At 40.7% G+C, this 25,229-nt stretch overlaps 1 protein-coding gene across 2 annotated transcripts in view; it reads right to left on the bottom strand.

The window, feature by feature from the left end:
- Nucleotides 1–25,229, bottom strand: part of UCKL1 (uridine-cytidine kinase 1 like 1) — a 1,578,412-nt gene that overhangs the window by 131,098 nt on the left and 1,422,085 nt on the right. For both annotated transcript variants that reach the window (XM_044089881.1, XM_044089882.1), the window contains exon 12: nucleotides 5,114–5,236. In XM_044089881.1, the coding sequence (XP_043945816.1) occupies nucleotides 5,114–5,236 (123 nt within the window). The remainder of the gene's footprint in view (nucleotides 1–5,113; nucleotides 5,237–25,229) is intronic.

Raw genomic sequence — 25,229 nt, 5'->3', positions numbered from 1 at the left:
GAGGAAAATCGATAACTGCCGTCGGAGTAATGTCTGGAATCAGAGTCGTCGGTAATGCGGTGTCTTCGGTTCGGAGCGGTGGAGAGACCGTCTCAGAGGGAACTGGAGCACTCGCGCTAGGTTTTGGCGTGGAGTCGGTGGTAGACGCGGGCCAAGGGTGTCGGTCCCGGTCTTTGCGCTTTTTGGGAGTTTGCGATGTCGGAAGATCCGACGGCATGGTGTAAGCAAATTTATCACCGAAGAAATCTTCAGCGAACTCCGCCCGGCGCCTGAGACTGCGCTTGTTGAAGCGAGCACAGGCTACACAGGCCGAGACGTCGTGGTCTGGGCTCAGGCAAGGGAGACAGTAAGAGTGGAAATCCTTATGAGGTATTTGTTTACCACAAGAAAGACAATTGTTAACTTTTTCAGTAATTTCTGACATCGGCTGAGGCAAGAAAAGGTCCCCAACGGGGTACTTAGCTTTTTTTGATGACTTCGGAATCGAAGAATACAGGAGCTGACCGAGCGGCACTTGCGAACTGCTTCTGCTTCGGGCACCGCGTGGCAAGAAAGACTGAAGAAAATGGCGTCGGCTGATGCTTATATACTCCAGCCGCTCTGACGTCGGAGAGAAATGCGACATCAGCCGACGTCGGACCCAGACTTTGGAATCCGGCCGACCGAGGGCTGCCTGAGGCAGGACAACCCACATGTTATGACTGCAGTTGCATTCTTGAAGGACATCAAAGAGGCTGCATCAAGGTTGGTCCCAGTGGCTGAAAATCTCCATTGCCACTGTTCTGTTGACAGACCACTCAGTAGGTAAAAGAATTTTATTGCTCAATTTCTCCACCAGAATACTGGATATCCCAGGAATATGCATTGCTACTAGAAAGCGGTTCTTTTGACTTTCTGGTAGAGAGGCTAAGAATGCGTTCCACCTTGTTTGTTGATGTTCCAAACCACTGATGTGTTGTCCAAGTAGATGGTGATCATATCCTTGGGTAGGAGGTCCTCAAATGCCTGCAACATTAGGAGGACCACCCTCAACTCCAAGACACTGATGTGAAATTTGGCTTCTATTAATGACCACATTCTTTCAACTGTCTTTTCTTCGAAATGTCCACCACTTCACCCTAGAAGGGAGTCATCTGTGGTGACCATGGCCTTGGCAGTAGGGGAATGGGAGGATCTGCCTGAACAATTGTCTTGTATGCAAACTACCACTGAATATGATCTCTGCAGGCCCATGTCAGGCGAATCCTGTTGTGAAGTGGTTGGAGTTTTTGTGACCATTGTACAGCTAGTGTCCACTGTAGGAGTCTCATGTGATATCTGGCCAAAGGAACTAGAGTTATAGAGGAAGCCATTAGCCAAGGTTATTTTAGCATTTTGAGGATACAGTCCTTAAGGCTTTGACTCTTGTAATGGGAAATTTTGCTACCTGACGCCTTGTGTCTATGTGACAGCCTATGACTTCCATGTTCCGTAAGGGAAATGGCTTGCTTTTTGTTAACGTTTACTGAAATACCCAAGTGAGTTGCCAAGGGTAAAATGACTAACTGATGTAGTAACAGTAGATCCTTGAAGGCAGCAGTTAGAACCCAATTGTCTAAACATGAGAAGACCTGGATTCCTTGTAGCCAGAGGTAGTGGCTGCCATTATCTTGGTAAACACAGAGGGGCTGTGGTGAGACCGAATGCCAGCATTCTGAACTGATAGTGACTGGCTTCCAGCCAGAAAGAGATGACACTTCTGGACTGCTGCTCGATCTTGATATGATATTAGGTGTCTTGGAGACTGATACCTTCCTCAGCATAGGTAGAATGGACTGCATCATGACCACCCAGAATTTTGTCTGTTTTACATATTGACTTAGATTGCTGAGATCCAGTATTAGTCTGAAGTCCCCTGTTTTTTTTTTGGAACTAATAAAAACCTTGAACAGACTCTAGATAGTAGCTGGTCTTGAGAGACCTGATGGATGACTCTTTTGTCCAGCAACTTTGAAACGTCTGTTGATGGAGATTCAAACTGACTGGGTGGAGTATAGAGAATCTTCTGTTTTGGTTTTGGAGATTCTGAAAAGGGTACTGTACAACTTCTGGTGATGATCCTTATCACCCAAGAATCGGAACTTATTGTTTGCCTAGCTAGAGGGTGTAAGGAGAAGTGTCCCCTGACTGCCTCCAGAATGCAGCAGTTGGGCAAATGTTCAGGGATGCTGATAAGGTTTCTCCATGTATGGTCCAAGGAACCCTTAATTTTGTGTACTGCCTCTGCCTTGTGGATGACGTCCAGTGACTTCTCCTCTGGCTTGGGGAGGTCTGCCCCAGGATTGTCTTGCTGAAAATCTTGTGATTTCTTAAACCACGTTTTCCTTTCTCCTCTTTGATTCCTGGAAAAGGATCTTTGAGGAGAAGAACAATGGATCCCTACAGCAGACAAGGTCTTACTGTCCAGTTCACTCCTGGTAAGTGTTTTCTTTACTTGTGGTCCAAGTAAGGTGGAACCATCATGGGGGTATTTATGAAGGATGTCTTAAAGGTTTCTGCAAAATCACAAAGCTGCATCCAGGTATGACATCGCATGGTAATACCTGTACCAGCTACACCTGTTGTATTATCTGCTGCATTAGATAACAGTCTCATGGACACATTTGAGGATGACTACAGGGTAGATATTTGGGTATCCACTGTCTTCTGAATATCCATAGGTAAGCCACCCAACATGGACTTTGAAAGCTCCTTGATCAAGTCCCTTTGGACTCTCATCAGGTGTGCTAGCCAGTTCAGTGTTCTGACTGCAACTGTCACTGAAGCATATGTCTGTCTCCCCAGTCTGTCCAGCATCCTTGACTCCCTGTTTCGAGGACAGTAGAGGAACTTTATTTGGACAGTTCCTTTTTTTGTGGCTGCTGCTACCACCATGGCATCTACAAGGGGACTCTCCGCCCAATGTTTTCTATCTTCTGGGGCAACTAGAATTTTATCTAGCCTTTTCAGAATAGGCTCTGCCACATCAGGTTCCTTCCGAGCCTTCTGAGCAATGAGATCACTCAAGGCAACAGGAAGTGGAACCACGCAGGACACTGAAGGGCTGGAACCAAAAGCTTTGAGAAACACTGACTCATCAGAAGGAGGAATTTCAGCAGACCATCCCCCTGTTTTATCAATTCCAGAATGTCTCCAAAGGAGATGTCTTTGGTGTGGGAGGGGAGACTTGGGGAGCCTTCTCCATCATTTAAGTCAGTGCCCTCAGTGACAGACTCAAGAGGGGAGTCAATATGCTTCCAGTTGCAAGGCCTTTTCAGGGAATGTGCCTCAACCTCTGAAGGAGATACCTCAGAGTCAGACATGGAGCTGAAATGTCAAGTGGTTCCAAAGCTATCCCTGTCGACCAAAATGACAGGAAGAAGGTACAGACTCCAGCGGGACTCGGGATGAATCCAAACTCTGTGCATGCACTAGTGCTCTTGGTCCAGCCAAGGCCCTCTCCAAGCCTTGAAAGCCAGCTCAGCCAATGGAACTGAGGAAGAACCATCTGTTAAAGCAGAATCAGTAGCCTTCTCGACCCAGGACTGAAGCTACGAGTGGTAGGGATGGCTCTGAAAACTCCGGAGTCGATTCAGCTTCAGGGCCCCAACTCCAATGCTCTGGTGCTGGGACTCTACTCGATCCAAATGCATTGGTTTTGAGAAAGTGAGGGAAGAAGTTGAAGCTGAAGTCTCCAGGGGTATCATATCCGAACCTGGTATGGCAGGGTGATTGGATCCCATATGCTTCAGCTCCAAAAAGAGAGACGGCATCAGAAGTAGTATGGTCAGTGTCAAAGGGTAAGATCCCAGTCCTCTCCTCGAGGATGGACCCGGTAGTACTCCCCACTGAATCTGTGCCCTCAGAAACTTCCTTATCATGCAATCAACAGCCAATTCAGTAAAGTTTCTAGTAAACCGACTAGACCTCACCAGGAAGCTATTGATATAGACCTCAACTGAAGCTTTTGAAGTATCGGCTCCAGAGAAAAAGAAATTTTCGGGGAGGGAGTTCTGATCCTGGAAGCAGTAGAATCCAACTGCCTTGATATCTTAGGTGCTAGACCCAAAATAGCAGATGGATTTGGAGACTTTTTCTTAGGCTTGTCAAGTCATTTTTCTTGCCTTTTTTCCTCACTGTTTCTATTTAAATTTTTTCTTTAGTTTGTCTCTATCTTTCTCTCTCTCTTTTTTCCCTCTCTTTCTCCCTTTTCTTGTCAATGGAAGGAGAGTTACAGGGTGCCTTCAAATCTAAAGACATCTTGGACCGTGTCTTAGGAGGAAGGGGCCCTTTCAGACTGAGTTTCTTTTTCCTTCCTTGGACAGCTCTAGTGCCAAAGGCAACACAAATACTGCAGATGTCCTACAAATGGGAAGGCCCCAAACAGACAGCACGCACGCGCGCACACACACACACACACACACACACACACACACACACACACACACACACACACACACACACACACACACTGTGTAGGTCTTAAAGTGGGATTTTATGCCCAATTTTTTAAAGTCCACAGACTTTTCCGACATCAGAAGAAAAAAATTTGAAATTTATATGAAAATAGAAGGATAGGAGTACTATATCTGTAAATGTATATATATATCTAACCCTAAAACTAAGCTAAAAGACTCTTCTTCTTCTTCTTTCGGCTTTTCCCGGTTAGGGGTCGCCACAGTGGATCATCTGTCCACTCATGACTACAAACAGTAAAGATATTAGGAAATTCTACACTAACATTAAAAACTATCCTAATTACTAAAGAGTAACACTAAGAAATTTCTAAGAAATTCTATCTATAAGCTAAAGGGAGGAACAAAATCTTCACTTATTGTAAAAAGGCTGGAGCTCTCATCAGTACATCTGGTTAATTAGGCGGCAAACGAGACTCGAGGTAATTTAGGCAGGTGAACTGTGGGTAGGGGAGGAGTCAGAGCTCTCAGATCCAGTACTATGGTATAAGGTGCTGAGGTCGGATCCAACCGGATTAGCTGAATCACATGAAAATAGACAACATCGGATCAGGTTATTTCACTACTTACATCTCCATTTAAGGGTTAGCATTTCTGCAGTAACTTTATTCATGCTATACCTCTGGTTCACCAGTGTCCTGGTTGGTCTGGATAAGGATTTTTCCAATCCTGACATCCTTGCATACTGCTCTCAGTGCTGGCTCCATTGTCTCACCTGCTCTTAGAATAGACACACCAGTTATCTACAAACAAAAGTCAACAAATCAGAATGAATCAAGCAGAACAAGATTGATAAATGAAATACAAAACATTTGTGCACTTGGATGAAGACACAGCATTTGAATACGCTCAATTTAACAGTGCTCTTCAAGGGACATGTAAACTATAACATTTGGGTTACTCAGCAGTGTAGCTCCTCGCATACATCAATATGACTACCGTACAAGCAGTACTGGCATGCACTCACACCAGTTCTTCTGAGCAAAAAAAGACGAGTATTCATGGTACACAAAAAAGTACTATGAAAAAATGTGAACAAAATATTGTAAACTTTATACAATATACTATTAATGTTAATAAAAACTGTGTAAAGCATAACCAAATTGGTAATAAACACACAAAGGCTATTTGAACTTCGAACAGTTACCCTATGCAGCACGATTGAAAAAACTAAGGCTTTTCTCTGTTGCATACCGCCTTCTCAGAGGCGATCTCTGTCTAACATACAGAGCCATGTCCAACCCAGAACTGTTGAACATGCCCCATCTTAGCAAAACCAAATCTACTCGAGCTACACACTCTAGGGATATAAACCTCAGCACAACATTGAATAGAACATGGTGGAGGGATAGATTCCCTTCGCAAAGAGTCCCCTTGCTATGGAACAAGGTCCCGATCTACATAAGACAGAGTCCCTCACTATCACTCTTCAAGAGGAACCTTGACGAATGGATGGGTAACAGAAAGTTCACACCAGGGATCATACCAACAGCTCTACTAGATAGGGGCCAAGGGTACTAGCTGCTAGATCAAGGGCCTAGGGAACTAACCAAAGGGGTGGTGAATACCACACAACATGGCTGGGCTAATATATGCCTTCGGGCAGATAGCCCAGTACCTGCCTATGAACCTACACAGACCTCTACTTTGAAGAAAATAAATTATTGTTAAGCGAGGGTACTCAACATAATTACAATCAATCACTTCTGCAGTGTGCATTCATAAATAAGAATAATTTGCAGAATGATGCCAGTCTCTCAGCCAGACTTACAACAGTGAGATGTCTCCTAGTTAAATTGTGAAATAGTCCTTTACAGAGGACATACAGGGAAAGGAAAGCTGAAATAAGGCAAGAAGAATATTAACTGCAGCTATGGTGTGTCTAGCATGATGAAACAGTGCTAACCAGCTAGTTGCAACTATATCTGAAACTTCACAGGGGATGCACCAACATAGGTAATGAGGAAGGGGTCTTAAGGGCTTGTCTTTCATCAGCATCGAGCTTGGTGCGGAAAATGTTCTTACTTTTGAAAAACATCTTCACATCTCCGTTTTTGGGCATTACTAAAATATAAGCATTCTCCACAAAATTTGAGTTGGAATACACTGATTTACACCATTTCATGTGTTTTGTTCCACTTAATAAAGACTTCTCACTTTATCTTTTCTTTCCTATTTGTCAAAAGACTTCTCAATCACTGTTTCTTATACAAGGGGAAATAAAAGATAAAATATGTTGAAAATCAGTATCTTGTCATATTACTATGTGCAAATGGTACCTACAATCATGGTGAAAACTCTGTAGCAGTTTTGACTGATGCTGTATAAACAAATGCAAGAATATTTCCGTGGTAATTTGGGAGATAAAGCAATGAAAGCAGTAAGAACTTAACAAACTGACACTAGCACTGGCAGAGCTCACCCTTACCAACCAAGGTTCCATGGAACACTGGTACAACACCATCACTGATCATTAGAGGGACACACATACTGCTAACAAAAATTCTGCCATCTGAAATGAGTAAATGCAAATGTTATGCTTTAATTTTACAGCGATCCTTTTCCTTATGTATCATGTGTGTTCAATGAAGATGGTAAAGTCCAGGACTGGAAGAAAAGCTCTCTATCCTCTTTGGCTCTGAAGAGGATGAGCATATTTGCTCACTGAAGATGCTAAGATCCAGGATGGAAAGAAAGGTGTCTATCCTCTTTTGCATTGCAGAGGATCAGAAGAGCCTTTGATCTCACTCAGAAGGAGAAAAAGCTATTATGGTCACTTAGAGAAGAAGAGTCTGGGCCTGCCTCAAGAGCTCTGCAAAAACTGTTTGGTTTCTGATCACAGCCCTTTCTGAAGGTGGACCTAAGAACTCTGTGATGTGCTCCACAACCAAGTTAGGCATCCACTGGTCTTTCAACATAGCTCCCTTCTGGGGCAAACTCGGAGAACCACTTTCCTACTGATACCCTAGAGGGTAGTCAGGATCGCAACTGTTAAGCTGGCAGTCACTCTTCTGGGAGACACAGCCAGTACAGCTGAAGAAGCAAAATTGTCTGACGCTTGGGGAAGGAAGACTTTGTTAGTCTATGAGGGGAAGATTATTTTGCCTTGGAGGTTGTTCTTGCCATGAAGAAGATGGTGTAGGTCCAAGGAGAGTCATATATTTCTTCAATTTTGGTGAAAGCCTGCTTCCTATTTTGGATGTCTTCGAGAAATCACTTAGAAAGCTGAATGAAAAAATATCCATCCAGGAGAGGTCATCCAGCATTGCCTGTCTTAGCTCTCTTTGAAGGAAAAGAACCTGACTCACACCATCTTAGATCAGCTTCCTTCAACCCAGACTTATGAGAGGGCTAAAAGCTTTTCCAGCACCTGATCCACTAGAAAGGACTAGAATCTGGACAAGTTAGAAAGACATTCAAATAATCTAATACTTTCCTAAGTACTCTGTTAAGTACTTTAGACTCTTTGTTTCCTAGCAAAATAGCAAAAATGCCAAGATAAGCAGGAGCCATGCTGGATCAAAGATACCATACTTAAGTCTGCTCTAGGATATCTAGTCAGGATTTCATTCAATTCAGTAAGGTGCTGGAAGAGGGAACTGGCCTTCTCGGGAGATGAAGAAACAGTACCTGAATGCTTCCTGGATGCTTACATGGCATTCTTAATATCAGGTTGCTTACAAGGGTAACCCAAGATGCTCTCCCTCCTTCGTTCTCATGCCCCAATCCAGGTGTTTCTGTGGAGTAGGAATGATGGGACATGAGCATGCAGAGAAGTCTGGCAGCTAGCACAGAGTATTAAGGTCTATGAGCTGCTAATAAGCTGCTACCTGTAGTCCAGAATTTGAGTCCCACAGTCTGCATACAACTGTGATTTGTCTCTGAGCAAGTCACTTAACCAGACTATGCTTTTGGGCTGAGTCTGAAAATGTCCCATATACATCAGTGCTCTATTCTTGTTAACAGAGACAAACAAAGAAATGAATACAGCCACCTGCTGAAAGTCACACAGGTATACGTGATGCTTGTACTGGGCCTGTGCTAACATCAGGTCATATTTCTTAAGCATAAGTTTCTGCACCCACCAGGTCATGTCCTGTCAAGTGTCAAGCAACTACGTGAAGTACAGAACATGACCTACAAGTCATGGTGCAGGAGGCCTCCTTACCCCCATCACACCCTGCTGCCATCAAACTACACTCTACCCTGCAAGTTTCTAGTGATCGATGGTCAGCTAGTGCTTCTTCAAAGCTTAGCAAATTACAACCTTGTTGAACCACCTTACATTTTATCATTTTTTTGACAAAAATGTTATCTTTTCTGTCAAAATTTGTGGCTAGAGTCTAATGTCTTTGGGGGATGTCACTAAAAGATTTTTATTTCAAAATTTAAATTTTTAGTCAGAAAGTAAGACTAATTTAACAAGACTCCACTGCCAAATAGTCAAGACATTTTTTTTTTGGTAGGGACATGGATATGGGTCCCAGCTTCTCTGTTATTTCCTCCCTGAGCCGCAAAAAGAGAAATTTTGTACTGGAGGCTTCAGTTTTGACACCAGCTTCATCTTCATGTCTGTCATCAATGAGTGACTCTGCTCTGGCCATATCTATTTCCTCAGACTGCTTATCAGTTTCTCTCGATTCCTTTGGTGTTGCTCCTCATGAAGCCACTAAGGAGACAGAGGCACTCATGTTTTCTGCAGCTGTCCTCTTTGAGCAAGGGAGAACCACTCATCAATCCTGGAGGAGGGAAATGTTCCTATACCAAGCTGCCCTGAGGAGCTTGATTCCTGGGGAAAGGACAGGTCTTTGGGATGCTCTTTTTCTGTGGGATCTATCATGAAAAGAAAAAGCTATGCATTTTTTCACTTTTGTCATCTATGACAGACAAGGAGGATTTGCTGGGTTGTACTAAAGGATTATTAAAACTCTTTTAGTCATTACGTTCTGAGTTTTCTCTTAACTTTAAATGGAAAATATTTTCGTCTCTAAGATTTCCCAGACTGAGGGACAGGATTTATTCTTAGACTGTGTTTTCAATGTCATACTCTACAGATGGGTGAATCTAACTAAGCTGTTCTTCAGATTCCCCACCTGAAGAGTTGTTGCCAGAATGAAGGATATATTTAGTCCCAGCAAAGTTATTATGATTTGCTACAGGTGGATTTCCTTATCCTGCATCTGTTCCTCCTGTCTTACCAGCCTTAATGGATGCTTTCTTGGCAGCCATCAGTTTGCCTAACAGTCAGTAACCTGCCACCAGAAAATCAGGTAAATTATGTAAAGCTCTCCATACTCACAATTTATTTTTCAAGCCATAGATCAGACCTTGCAGTGATTTCACTGATAAAACCATCTAATTCCTAACACCTTACGGCAGCTAACCCTACTCCTTCTGACAAAAACAGGAAAGCATTTGAAAGATTTCTGAATAAAGTTTACATTTCTTTCACCTTAGTAGTCAGTATAGTGAACTGACGGTCTCACATGTCTATGTTTCTGCTGATTCCCTTTGATAATGTGAGAAAGTTAGTCGCTGCCCTGTCTCAGGTAGCCAAACATTCTGTAAAATGTTCTTATGACACTGCTGATACTTCTACAGCAGCTGCCATTGTCAGTGATGAAAAGATTTGATTGGTTACAATCTCAGCATTTACCAAAATATGTCAAAGCTGTGCTTCCTGGATGCACCCCAGGATAAAGAGGTACTGTTTAACCCTTCCTCTGCTGAGGTCTTACTTGAAGAAAGTGGAAAGTTAATTCAGGGGCTTACCAGATTTTTCAACCCTGCAGGCCAAAATGCAATAGAAACTTTTCTTCAAGATTCATGTTCCTCTTTTAGGAAACAGAGTAAGTAAACCCAGTACGGTACAGGCAGACAAAATTTCACAAACAATAACAGGTAGTGGCTATATAAAAAGTAGACTGTTTTCTGTCTCATCATGTTTCCCCCTCCCACCCTGGCATTCCAGTAAAGCCTACCCAAAGTCTAGACCGCCACTTCCCTATGTGGCAACAGAGAACTTCAGACATGGGTTCTGAGAACCATTCAAAAAGGCTAAAACTGGCAGTGGGATTCCCATTCTCCTTTGCAAAGGTTTCCTCTGCATCAATCCAAAATAATCCTATGCAAAATCAAATGCTGTGTCAGTCAGTTATACAACCTGTTTCCACAGATTAAATAGGGAAAGGTTTCTATTCGAGAATCTTTCTGATGCCAAAGAAAGAAGGAACTTGGAGGCCTGCTCTAAACCTTTCTTTTCCAAACCTTCAAATCAAAATCCCAAAATTCAAAATGCTCTCTGCAGTCTCTGTTACCTCTCATTCCTTCTGTCAGTCTTCTAGTAACTCTGGATTTAAAGGATGTTTATCATCATAATCCACTTCTCAAAGAATTCAGATTTTTTTTTTTTAAAGATTTTCTCTCTCTCTGCTCTGCATTTTCAATTCTCCGCTTTTCCCTTTGGGTTATCGACAGCTCCAAGAGTATTTACAAAATTGCCCAGTTCCAGTAACAGCCCACTGCAGGTTGCAGGGCATTCAAATTTTCCATTATTATATGACTGTCTTATTTTTGCAAATTCTTTTACAAGTTGTCAAGAATCTCTGGCTTGGGTAAAAAAAAAAAAAAAAAAAAAAAAAAAGAAGCTTTTTCTCAGTCTGGGATTTCTGGAAAACAAATTTTCACTTGTTCCATTCTGATAGGGAATATCTCAGGATTCTAGGTTTTATGGCCTCTGCAATTCTCATGATTCCTTTGACCAAACTTTACATGAGGAAAAGTCAATGGTTCATCAAGTCATTTTGAACCCAACAAGAGCACCCCCTATCTTTTCAAATTACAGTGCTTGGGTTTATAAAAAGGGAGTTATTCTGGTGGGTGCATCAGTTGTCTCTCCACCCACATCTTCCTTTTTCCCTTCCGGGCCCACATAGTCTATGACCATAGATGCTTCAGACTTTGCTTGGGGAGCTGTAACCAAAGGGGTAAAAGTTCAGGGTCTACAGAACAAATTGGACAAATTAAAGCAAGAAATTATGTTTCTAATAAATGCTTGCAAACCTTTTAATTATCTTTGGGTTTCAGGCCCTCTACTAGTAATCAGAGAAAATACCATATTTATGTGGTACATAAACAGGGGGAAATCAGTTCCTATCCCCCTTTGCAGACTATCAGTGGTAGCCTGAGGAGTAGCAAAGGAATACAATCTGAACCTTCAGGCTACTTACATTCAGTCAGAGCATGTTACAGCAAACAAGCTGAGCAGGACCAGAACAGTCGGGGGGGGGGGGGGGGTAAAAGATAAAAGTTGCACCCAGGGGTCTTCTGAGAATTGCTCCGACTATGAGGAACATCTCAAGTATATCCATTTGCCTCGATTCACAACAGACAGTTAAAGAAATTACACTTCAGGACTCCTTGCACAAATGCCTGGAAGACAGACCCCTTTTCATTCCCCAGGACAAAGATGTTCTTGTATGCCTTTCCACCTTTTCCTATGATAACCAATGCTTTTTTAAATAAGAAACATCTTTATTAAATTATCACTTATGACATAGACAATCATATATTTATATAAATGAAAACAAACCATATTGATATAATCCTAGCTGCAAACATCATTACCAGTCAAACATAACATAGTTCATTCAAATCCTGCCTTCTCCTAAACCTCGTTCCTCCCATGTATGTATAGTTCCCACAATGTCCATTTTTTCCTATGTAAATTGCTCTTACCCTTTTCTAAAGATCCCATTTCTAGTTTTCTTCTTTCGGCTTTTCCCGGTTAGGGGTCGCCACAGCGGATCACCTGTCCGCTCATGATTGGCAGTGGAGTTTTATGGTGTCGAGTTGCCAGCCCACCGCCCAACCTTCCACAGAAGGCACACACTCACACCTAGAGCCAATTTAGAGTGTCCAATCCACCTACAGCATGTCTTTGGGATGTGGGAGGAAACCCACAATCCAAATTCTAGTTATTTTATCTATTTCACTATATTTGCTACTTCTAGTACAGTTGGTTTAGACTTTGACTTCCATGTTCTAGTAATTGCTTTTTTGGCAGTCACCATAATTAGACTCAGAAAGGCCTTATTACTATGTCTAGGCAATTCCAATTCTGCATCATAGCTCAGAAAAATCATTTCCTAAGTTACACCAATTTGCTCATCCAGTATCTCTGACAGAGCAGTCTGCACAGAATTTTTAAAGTCTGTCAACTCATTACACTCTCCAAAAATGTGTTCCCAATTACCTCTTTTTTCCCCATCACACCCCAACATTTGTGTCTACCCGAGGAAAAATTCTCTGGAATCTACTCAGGGTATATAAATATCTATGTAAACATTTCCAAACAAAAATCCTAAATCTTCTAGATTTTGTTGCATATTTGGGAGACATACATATATCCCCCATTGTTTCTTTGTGAATTGTTTATCCAGTCTCTCCTAACCTCCTTCCTAACCTCCTCTAATCCATTCTTATAGTTATCTTGCAATGTCTTATATGCTCTATTAATTATTCCTTTTTTAACAGCAGCTTCTGTTCTATATTCTATTAAAAACTCTACTAGTGCTAGTATTTCATTTAGGACCCCCCTATTTCTTTCTCTTTGCCTATACTCTGACATCAATCCTTGATAGGGAAGGCAATCTCTAACCTGCAGTACAAATACATTATTGGCATCTTCCCATTCTATTACATTTCTCTCTCTAGTTATTTGCTTCCAATACCTTAGATAACCAGGGCTCTTGTTCAGATTCAGAAGGATTCTCCAAGAATGATACTGGAAATTTCTTTTGGTCCAGGCAGCAGTAGTTTTCCCTTTTCCTAAAACTGACCAAGGCAATTACCAAAGACTCTTCAAAGGATGGACTTAAACCCAGAGGACAGATTGTGTGATACATCCTAACCTTCAATTTCTTCAACTCACTAGCTGGATGACAGAGTTGTAATTACTTTTAGGCATCTGTTTTCTGAGGATATGCAGTTGCTATTAAAGCAGGTTACAAAATCTGCTACTAGAAAACAATAGATGGCTAAGAGGAAAACATTTTCTAGTTGTGCCACAGAAAGAACTAGGACCTGTCTAATTTACAGGTGCCTCTGGTTCTGCAATATTTGTGTGAGTTATTACCATCTGGCTTGTCTTACTCTTCTATCAAGATTCTCCACTTGAACTTCGCTGTTTATGTGCCCAAGTCAGTTTATGAAAGGGGTTTTATATATTCATCCACATAAAAGACAGAGATTTTAATTTTGTACTGCAGGAACTGGCAGTGGCACAAGATATAGACAACACAAATTACTGTCATTCTTACAAGTACGTTAGATTACAGATGTACACGGCGAGTGATAATCCACAAACTCTGCAGTCTCTTAAAGAAGGAGTTTTACACCTACAAAAGTTTCAAAGATTCCATACTGATATGGAACAAAACCAGCTTATTAAAATGTATACTAATTTCAGTTTAATGATGCTATAATATGATTGTTAAAAAGCAAATATAATTTGTATGCAGGGCTGGGAAAAATACAGCTTCATAAGCTAAAGTTATTACTGTATCCCAACTGCATTCTTTTAATATGTAACAAGAAAAAAGTAAGTGTTGCATAAAGTTGAGGCATGTTAGTTACTATGAAAGGAATTTGTTAACCTTACTCCTCCAGGCTAGGAGTGCGTTGTTGCTACAGCAGGTTTGAAACATCCAAGGTCAGAAACAAGACCCCTTGAAAGCAGGTGGATCATGTATGTATAGGAAGGTGTTCACGTGAAGTCTGAGGTGAAAATCACGAGGGATAGGGACATTTGCAAAGTTTTCTATAAGCTACAGTCATTGCAACATAATGAAATTGCATGACCAGTTTTGATAAGAAAATGTACAAAAAAATGTGGTTTGTCTCTCTTCAGAGAGACTGATTTAACATCGGCTATGAAGACCATCTCCCAGTGCTGTAAGAATAAAACTTCTGTTTGCACATCCTGTTGTGTTGTTCCGGACTGAAGGCATATAAGGTAAATTCTTAATGTTATTTATTTACGACTATAACAATTTGGTGCCGTTCTCTGGATCTGAACTTTGGTATTCCTGCAGGGCAGTTCTGGAATAGGGCCCATCACAGATTTTCTATGAATTCCACACTGCTATGTATGGAACAGTCAGAGATTCAGATGTGCAGCTATTCAGGGTGTGCAAACATACTAGCTTAAGAGTACACTTCATTAAATTACGGCTTTTCCTGAGGGAAAGTGAAAGTGTTGTATGACTCATCATCCATACCTCTATGGATTGTATTCATTTTCAAAGTGATTTTTTTTTTTGCCATCTTTTGTGTTGTTTGGGAAAGAAATAAATAAAAGTAGTCATCAAGGTAATGCAGTAGTCAGGTAGTAAAGCAGCACAACAGCCTAGGGTTAATGGGTCAGTAGATATGTGGACTATAGCATATAAAGTTGTATTGTTTTTTTCAGACAAACAAAAAAGACAAACAAAAAGCACCTAGTACTGTTTTCATTGGTGGTAGATTGGACAACAGTAAGCTGGACAACGGTAGATCATCATAGGCCGCAATCATCATCACAATGTCATTTTTAAATGTTGGAGATATTGGGATGTTAGTGAAAAAATATAGTAGTGGGCTTAGAAATATAGTTTAATTAAACAAAGTGTACTTTCAATTTACAGGCCATAATTTAATTTATTTCAGGTAGTCCAGATACTGGTAGATTGTATACCATTAGACTTACTTAATTTAGAGTGGGAGTTTGAAAAGAAGTTGCAGGATGTTGATGCAATGTGTTTTGTTTATTATTTTAATGCATTTCCATATAATATTTAACTGACAATAATGGGATAGAAAGATTATAAGTGATGTGTATAATGTGCAGCTAGTTTTTTTTCAATGGTGTCTGTGATGCTCAGTCTGTGAGTAATACAATATGGCAGAGATTACATCTAAGTAACAGTGAGAATCATTGAGGTACAGAATAAACTTAAAACATTTTTTTTTACAGTTAATTACAGCAAGGCAAATATCAATGAGTAAAATTTTTTTTAAGAAAAGTTTGTACATAGCTGAAGCTCTGAAACAAACAATCTTTTGGTATGGATTAATTGACACAAGTTATATGTATTGATGGTCCTTTTGGTGGTAGGAATACATGGATGAATCCCATCTCATTATGATTTTTTTTTTTTTATTTTGAGACCCAGAAATTCATTTTCAGTGAGTGTGTGTCATGATTACTGAGGATATGATATAGTTTATATGTGGCCCCAAGACCATTTCTGTTCACTCAATGCGGCCCCAGCAAGCCAAAAGGTTGGACACCCCTGTACTAGCCCTTGGCAGGGAAATTGTTTTGTAAGGGGAAAGGGTTGGTTTGTGTTTTTTTCCTTCTTTCTTTTTTTTAGACAATTTTAGTAAAATGTAAGTGCATGACTATTTTTGTAGTGTAAGTTCATGACTGTGTTTTTGTTTGACTGAGTTGTTTTCAAGATATACAAGTACCAGTGGGAGGACTCCACAGCAAATGAGTATAGTAAATGTAGGTGCACATACAGTAAAGGACAAATTAACACGAGGAAGTGTCTTGTGTTGAGGGCGGTACCCTCAGGATTGAAAGATAAGAAGTATGAGAGATGTTTTATTCTGTCAATGTATGAATGTATGAGAGAAAGAAAAGAAAAAGTTAAAAGTTAAAGATAAAGTTAAAACAAGTTCATGAGCCCACTGCATGATTGGAATGTAGACTGTAAACTGTTAAAACAAGTTCATGAGCCCACCGCATAATTGGGACATAGACTATATACTGTTAAACAAATTCATGAGCCCACTGCATGATTGGGATGTAGACTATACAACAAGTTCATCAGCCCACAGCATGATTGGGACATAGACTATATACTGTTAAAACAAATTCATGAGCCTACCGCATGATAGGATGTAGAGGTATGCTTTGTTAAAATAAATTCATGAGCCCACAGCACGCTGGGACTTAACAGTGTGATTGTGTGAAAGTACAATTAGAGGGTCCGAAAGAGTGGTCAGTTCTGGACACAGTACCTATCTGCCCCGTTATCCCAACCGCAATGCTGGAGCTGTAACTTCTGAGCTCATGCCAGGACGAAAGCAAGGGGGTGCTGTGGGAAAAGGCTGATCGAAACCTCTCCTCTGTTGCTGCATGCTGACAGACTTCCTACCCTTCCCTCCCTGTATGGTGTGTGGATTACTACAGTTATTTTCTGTCTTTGGAACTGCCAGGATCCAGGAGTTGTAAGGTAAGTCTAACATTTTTATTATTACTTATTTATAAAATAAAAAAATGGGAACAAAAATAAGCAAGCAAGATCAAATCCATGAAAAGGGAATACCTGCATATTTTATGTATTTTAACTATGGGAAGGAAAGTTGTAAATATTTGCATGACTGGTTTCAGCTTACTAAGAATTTTGCTGGTGGGGTATTTCCATTACATGGAACTTATGATAAGATTAAATTGCTGACATTGAAAGGTATTTTGGAAGAGAAGAAAAGCAAAGTAAGTGGGGACCAAACAACAGCATTTTATTCTTGGTACAGTGAAGCACATGAATGTGAAAAGGAGTCAGCATTAAGAGGGTTGCAAGATGTTAATAAGAAATTGTTGCAACAAGTAAAAGAGGTTAAAAAGGCAGTACAGACCAGTAAAAAGGGATCCCTTTATCCTGTCTTAGCAGGTTTGGAACAAACTGAGGATGGCCAAAAAGCAGAAACTTGTGAAGAGGATGATAATCCTCCTGTAGCTACTGCACCCCCACCCCCATATGCACTAGTATGGGTACCTCCTGTACAAGACTCTGTTGTTTCTCAGACCCCTACCTTTTGCTCTACTGTCCTTTGGAAACCCAGTTCGCGTGATACAGGTACATCTCAGACTGGTTCCCCTGTTCAATCTTCATCTTCTGAGCAAGTACCTGCAGTCGAGGAGGGTTCTTCTTCCTATCTTTCTCAGATAGCTTCTACTTCCCCAACAGCGGCATTAGTATTTGGCACTCCTGTATCTCACCGTACACGTTCACATGACAGGGTACAACAGGAGATTACAACCTCTGGAGGGGATCTATTGGCACCTCTCAGGGAAATTTTGGGGGCTAACAATAGGGAACTTGTTCATCGACCTTGGACCCCTGCTGATCTGCATACTATGTCTAAAAATGTTCAAATATTAGAGAAGATCCATTACAATTTAAAGAAGGATTAAAAACTATAACAGAATGTTACAATCCTACTTTGACAGATTTAAATCAACTGCTGAGTGTAGTTACTTCAGATGAAATAAGAAAGCTGTTACTTGAAAAGGCTGAAATAACAGATTTCACTCTCACAGGGAATGCATTAACAGATAAATGAACAGCATTGTTAAACAAGATTATGGATGTGTGTCAAGTTAGGACTGACTGGTCTAAAATACAGGCATGTAAACAAAATAAAGGGAAGCTCCAGCAGACTATTTGAGCCACCTTAAACAAGATTACAGATGTGTGTCAAGTTAGGACTGACTGGTCTAAAATACAGGCATGTAAACAAAATAAAGGGGAAGTCCCTGCTGACTATTTGAGTCACCTTAAAACAGTATTTGCTAGCCATTCAGGAATACCAGACCCAGAACAGCAAGCTAAACCAGCTATTGCAGCAGCCTTTGTGCAGGGTTTGCAAGCCCCTGTACAAAATCAAATAAAGCAAGTGCCCATAGACTGGCAAGGAAAAAACTTAAAAGAGTCTTTATTAAGTGCTGCAAATCACTGCAGAGTATCAGGTAAAATGGAGAAAGGATACTGAGGATAAGCTGTTAACTTTGCAAATCAGGCAACTGGAAAGCCCAAGGGGTCGAGGCAGGAGCAGAGGAAGGGGTAGAGGAATTGCTAGAGGATTTAGCAAAGGTGCTGGTTGAGGGGAACAAGGTGCAGCTGGATGGCAACAATGAGCTGGCAGTGCCCCTCCGGCTTCATCTAACACATCTTGCTTTAATTGTGGAGAAGCAGGACATTGGAGAGGGGAGTGCCCACACAGGCAAATGCAAAGAGCCCAAGATACTTGGACTGAATGGCAACCAAATTATAATAATGCAGTTTTTCCTCCACCACCTCCTCAGATTGGAAGGAGTCAGGAAGCTCCACACTGACTAGGTCAAGGAAATAACACAGAAGTGAATCTTAACCCTCTACTGCCAATAGATCAAAACTGACCCTATGTTAAGATGAAAATAAATTCAAAGAAAACCTCATTTCTGGTGGACACTAGTGGAGCCACTAGGTCAGTGTTAAAAATTACTTCAGATAGTCAAATACCAGTATCAGAGCATAAAGTAAAGGCAGTTGGAGTAACAAATACTACAGTTACGTATCCTGTTTCAGAACCCATCCCCATTTCTTTAGGTCCGATCGAAGAAAAGCATTCTTATCTTTTGAGTACTACTGCAACAGTAAACCTACTAGGAAGAGATTTGTTATGCAAGCTGGGTTGTACTATTTACTGTGCCCCAGAAGAGGTGTATCTAAATGTTCCAACAGAATCAGAGGGGGAAGTACTGGCAGTTTTAGCAGAAGCTGAGGAACAGTCTGCTGATAGCATGCAGGCAGATGAAGAGTTACTACAGCAGGTGCCTGCCAACTTGTGGGCTAAGCATGCAAATGAAGTAGGTATACTGAAATCAGCAGAACCAGTAAAAATAAAATTAAACCCATCAAAACCTCTCCCCAGAGTTCCACAATATCCACTAAAGCCGGAAGCAGAGCAGGGAATCAGACCTGTAATTCAGTCTCTAATAAAGCAAGGAATAATAATACCAGCTAAAAGCCCTTGTAATAGTCCCATTTTTCCAGTGAAAAAGCCAGGGAAGGATACTTATAGATTTGCACAAGACTTAAGGGCTGTAAATAATGCAGTACCACCTACTTTTCCTGTTGTTCCAAATCCAGCAATAATACTGAGTTGCATACCACCTACTTCTAGTTACTTTTCTGTAAAAGATTTATGTTCAGCATTCTTTTCTATACCTATTCATCCTGACAGTTTCTGTTTGCTTTCACTTATCAGGGACAGCAATATTCATGGACACAGTTGTCACAAGGATATACTGAATCTCCTTCATTATTTTCTCAAATTCTGAAAAATTCTGAAAAAAAAAAATTAGAGAATGTGACATTTCCAGGTGGGTCTGTGTTAGTACAATATGTAGATGATTTACTGATGGCATCAAACTCATGTCAGCAATGTCAGCAGGACACCTTGCATCTTCTGACTATCCTTGCAGAAAAGGAACACAAAGTGTCTACAGAAAAACTACAATTGTGGTCAACTCGGGTATGTTATCTTGATCATTTAATATCTGAGGGTAGCAGGCAAGTGTTACCATCTTGTACTGATGCAATATCTAAGGCCCCATGCCTGGCTACTCAGAGACAGCTTAGGTCTTTCCTAGGTATGACAGGATACTGTAGACAGTGGATCCCAAACTATGCAGAAATTGCCAAACCTTTGACAAATCTTTTAAAGCAGGATACACCACAGCCTCTCCTTTGGAATAGTGAAGAGGGAAATTCATTTCAGAACTTGAAGCAAACTTTAGCTACTGCCCCAGCTTTAGGGTTACCAGACTATAAGAAACCTTTTATTTTATTTTGTCATGAAAAAAATGGATTTGCTCAAGGAGTACTTGCACAAAAACATGGGGACATGTATCGTCCATTAGCTTATTACACCACAGGACTTGATTGTGCTGCAAAAGGTTTTCCACCCTGTTTAAGGGCAGTTGCCACTGCTGCCATTCTAGTTAATGTGGCACAATCTTTGGTGGTTGAGATGCTGTCTCTCATTCTGTATCATCTCTTTTGCTTAAAATGAAAACTCAACCATTCTCGACTGCACATCTAACTAGATATGAACTTACACTTCTTTCTGATCCATCTATTTCTCTGATACACTGTCCTGTTCTAAATCCTGCATCTCTGCTGTCTACTGCTGAGGATGGTGAAGAGCATGATTGTGTGTGTGTAACTAACTATTTGCTTTCTCCTAGGGAGGACGTAAAAGATACTTCTATACCCAATGCTGACCTGAATTTCTTTGTGAACAGCTCCTATGGAAGAGATCAAACGGGAAAGTTGATCTCGGGAACAGCAGTCTGCACTGAAAAAACAATATTGTTGCAACAAAGATTAGAGGGTGTTCACTCTGCTCAAATAGCTGAGCTAGTGCCTTTGTAGAAAGCCTGTGAATTAGCCAAAGACAAGGTGGCCAATATTTTTACAGACAGCCGTTATGCTTTTGGGGTGGTACATGATTCTGGGCAACTTTGGAAAGAGAGAGGATTTTTGACCTCTTTCGGAAATCAAATAAAAAATTTGGGGCACATAAAATCATTGTTAGATGCACTTTTGCTACCTAAGAGGCTGTCTGTAATCAAATGTTGTACACATCAAAAGGGGTTACAAAAGGTAACAACTTAGTAGACCAAGCTGCTAAACAAGCAGTAGTAGATTGATGCAAAAATATGTGTATGTTAACAATAACAAACTGCAACGGTAATGATATGTTTGATTTTGAAAAGTTGTCAGCCTTTCAAGATGAAGCATCACAGGGAGAAGTTCTGAGGTGGCTCAAGAATGGATGTAGCAAATCCTCTGATGGCATATGGCGACATCCGGACTGCCGACTGGTGGCGCCTGCCTCTTTGCTACCTTACCTAGTAAGGGCATATCATTTACCAGCCCATACAGGTAAGACAGCTTTACTTAATCAAATTACCCAAAGTTGGTATGCCCCTCATGTCTTCTCTTTGATACTTCAGTATGTACAAACCTGTAGTACATGTCTGGAGTATAAGGTAACCAAATATGCCAACAGCAAATCTGCATGTTTACCTCCACCCTGGGGATCTTTTGTCAACATACAGCTAGACTTCATCCAGATGCCAAAGACTAATAATTTACAATTTATTTTGGTGGTAGTGTGTATGTTCTTAGCATTGGTGGAAGCTTACCCATGTTGCAAAGCTGATGCAGTCACAGTTATTAAAAACCTGTTATCTGAATTTATACCGAGATTCGGTATACCAAGCATTGTTAACAGTGACCAGGAAACATTTTAATAATGCACTGTGTAAAGAACTATGCAAAATGTTTAACACTAAGTTGAGTCTTCACTGTCCCAACCATCCCTAGTCATCTGGATTAATGGAAAGGGTAAACAGGACCCTTAAAAATAAAATTTTGAAGATTTGTGCTGAAACCCACTGAAGCCCTTCCCTTAGCATTAATGAGTATGAGGGCCTCACTGAATGGTACCAGGAAGTTGAGTGCATAGGAAATATTAATGGGGAGACCCATGGCCCTTCCACAGATGATGCTATGATTTCTTATAGTAGGAAACTCCTCAAAATTTTGCAGCAATATTATTGACAAGGAAGAGCAGTGTTACCAAATCCTCAGCCCTGTCATCAACTCGTCGTGTCGTGTCTTTCGGCTTTTCCCGGTTAGGTGTCGCCACAGCGGAACTCTGGTCCGCTAATGATTGGCAGTAGATTTTTACGTGCCGAGTTGCCGGCCCTGGCACACAACCTTCAATGAAGGTATGCCCATTCACGCATGTCTCCACACAGAAGGCGCTCTAGCTGAGAATCGAACAGGACAACGTCTTACTGTGAGGCGACAATGCTACCGCAGCACCACCACTGCAGCCCTGTCATCAACTACAACCAGGTAATTGGGTGCATGTGAAATTTTTCCAGAGGAAAAACTGCTTCAGCCCGGGGTGGAAGGGGCCTTTCCAGGTCCTGCTAACCACACTGACTGCAGTTTGTGCAGGACTACCAACGTGGATCCATTCGTCTCATTGCAAGAAGACCTGCTGTGTGGGGACCCCAGACGAATCATCACAGCCAACAGAGGGAGATTGAGGTGTGACAGATAAATCATCTGCCCAGTGAGAAGGTCAACTAAAGTAGCAGTCCATGATGAATCCAATGACAACAGATACTTTTGCTTTGTTTCTGCTGCTGTTTTCTTCTATAAACTGGTTGAAAGAAAACAGTTTCTTGCTGGTCCTTTGGCAGTATGCCAAAAATCTAAACAAAACAAACTGCTGGATATGTTCGCATATACCTCATCATTCTAAGACAGGGAGTCCTATGATTCCCATCCCTGCATCACAGATGTCATTTGAAAAGGACCTTAATGACATCAGCTTAACCTGGTGTAATGTAACTGATTTTCAAAAGTTGTGTCTCTTCAACTTGCAACCACACAATATGGAGACGCATGTTATGCCAGAAATGGGACTGTATCAGTAGGGAAAAGCAAATGTAATGACACCAGGCATGAAAGTGTGTTAAACTCTTTGCACTTAAAAAGCTATGACTGGGGACGCTACGAAGTGACCGTTACAACATCTGCGGTGATCGTGTCTACCCCTGGTTGCCTACAAACTGGCCTGGATGTTGCTTTGTAGGCTATATTACTCCTGCTATTCAACATTTTGAACACCCGCCAGCAGGTAGACTGAGAAATAAGCGAGCAATCCACTGGGCAGAGCAAGTATTTTCAATTTTTAATCCTGGATATGGAGTGCAAAGGACAATGTTTGAAATCACCATGCTTGCTCAAATTTTACAGGAGGTGGCTAACAAAACTTTGCATCACATCAGGATGGCAAATCAAGAAATGACTGAAATGCGAACTGTGGTGTTACAGAATCGAATGGCAATTGATATAATACTTGCTGCAAAAGGGGGGGGGGTCATGCCCACATACGGAGTCATTGCTGTTCATATATTAGTGACTATCATAATGAACAGGAAAAATTGGCAAATATCATGAAATAAAGGGCCAAAGATTTGGCAGCACATCAAAAATATGGACACTTTTTGGATGGCTGGGCAGTAGTTTTGGTAACCTGGGAACTAGCACAATCCAGGGCATTGTCATTGTACTTTTTATTATATTTGTGATAATTTTGGTATTTTCCATTCTAAAGGCTGTGATTACAAGATGTTTAACCTCACCTGCACATGAAATACCACTGCATGCACCAATCAATGACAGTTCTATTTTGACAGAAAATGATGATGAATACTATGATGCAGAGGCATACTTTATCAAGTTAAGAAAAAGAAAAATATAATTCTATGTATGGCATGACAATGACAGTGTCAGAGGGAAGAAACTGTTATGGGACAAAATCAGCTTATTAAAATGTATACTCATTTCAGTTTATTAATGATGCTATAATATGATTGTTAAAAAGCAAATATAATTTGTATGCAGGGCTGGGAAAAATACAGCTTCATAAGCTAAAGTTATAACTGTATCCTAACTGCATGCTTTAATATGTAACAAGAAAAAAAGAAAAAGTAAGTGTTGCATGAAGTTGAGGCATGTTAGTTACTGCAAAAAGAAATTTTTAGCCTGACACCTCCAGGCCAGGAGTGTGTTGTTACTAGGGCAGTTTTGAAACATCCAAGGTCACAGACAAGACCCCTTGGAAGCAGGTGGATCATGTATAGGAAGGTGTTCATGTGAAGTCTGAGGTGAAAATCATGAGGGATGAGGACATTTGCAATTTTTTCTATAGGACACAGTCATTGTAACGTAATAAAATTGCATGACCAGTTTTGATAAGAAAATGTATAAAACATGTGGTTTGTCTTTCTTCAGACACTGACTTAACATCAGCTATGAAGATTGTCTCCCAGCGCTGTAAGAATAAAATTTCTATTTACACATCCTGAAGTGTTGTTCCTGACTGAAGGCATACAAGGTAAATTCTTAATGTTGCTTATTTATGACTATAACAATACTAAGATCATCAACAGCCTTCTTGCCAGTCAGAAACAAGATGCATTGGTGATTGATTTAGGGCTAATAATGCATGATTGATGAAATTTGTTTAAAAGAGTCAAGACTGCAGTATCTTTAAGAATTTCTTTAACTCTGCAGTGCGGCAATTTCAGTTTGTTTAGATGAAAAGCAAGGGTGTCGAAGGAACAACTCCCCTCGTATCTGCTTGTGAACTGTAAAAATACAACAGAAACAAACCAAAAGCACCTCGGACCCAGCGGTGGATAACGAACAGTTTAATAAGACAACAACCACAGCATAAACGCTGTCAAAGATCCAGTACACGTTTTCGTCCTAAACTTCTTCAGATACAGTGTTGGTGAACTGTAAAAATACTTCAAAATATTTTATGTAAAGTTGAATTTCAGTGTTTGCATATGTATGTCACTATTTTGTAATCACATTTCTGGTTATTGATCACTTATTTATTCTATGTCTGTTCCAAAGCTCAATTGTTTTAACAACACACATTGCTTAGAAAGGCTTCCACAATTCTCTCTTTTTCAGTATGATACCGCTTCCTCACTGGTGAACTGTGTTTGTACCCTGGGCTCTGACTGACACTGTGCTTTCAAAAACCTGTGCTTGGAGTGTTTGTATCGGGGAGGGGGTATGCTCAGATAAACAATTTCAACTTTAAAATAATTAATAATAAAACTAGACATGACAGATCCATTACTCGGTGATTCCAGTATCTCTGGAACAAATTACTCCTCACTATAAATAATGCAAATATTTCTGCACATTCAGGGAATATCTTAACATTTAATGCATACCCATAAATTCCAGCATTGGACAACAGCAAGCTTCTGGAGGAGGAATAGTATTGTAAGCTTGTTTCCCCTACAGAGGTTTGTGC

Source organism: Protopterus annectens, chromosome 12.part0 (genome assembly GCF_019279795.1).
Source record: "Protopterus annectens isolate FY-2018-M chromosome 12.part0, PAN1.0, whole genome shotgun sequence".
Lineage (NCBI taxonomy): Eukaryota > Metazoa > Chordata > Ceratodontiformes > Protopteridae > Protopterus > Protopterus annectens.
The sequence above is the reverse complement of the archived record's forward strand: the minus strand, read 5'-3'. Positions and strand labels throughout refer to the sequence as shown.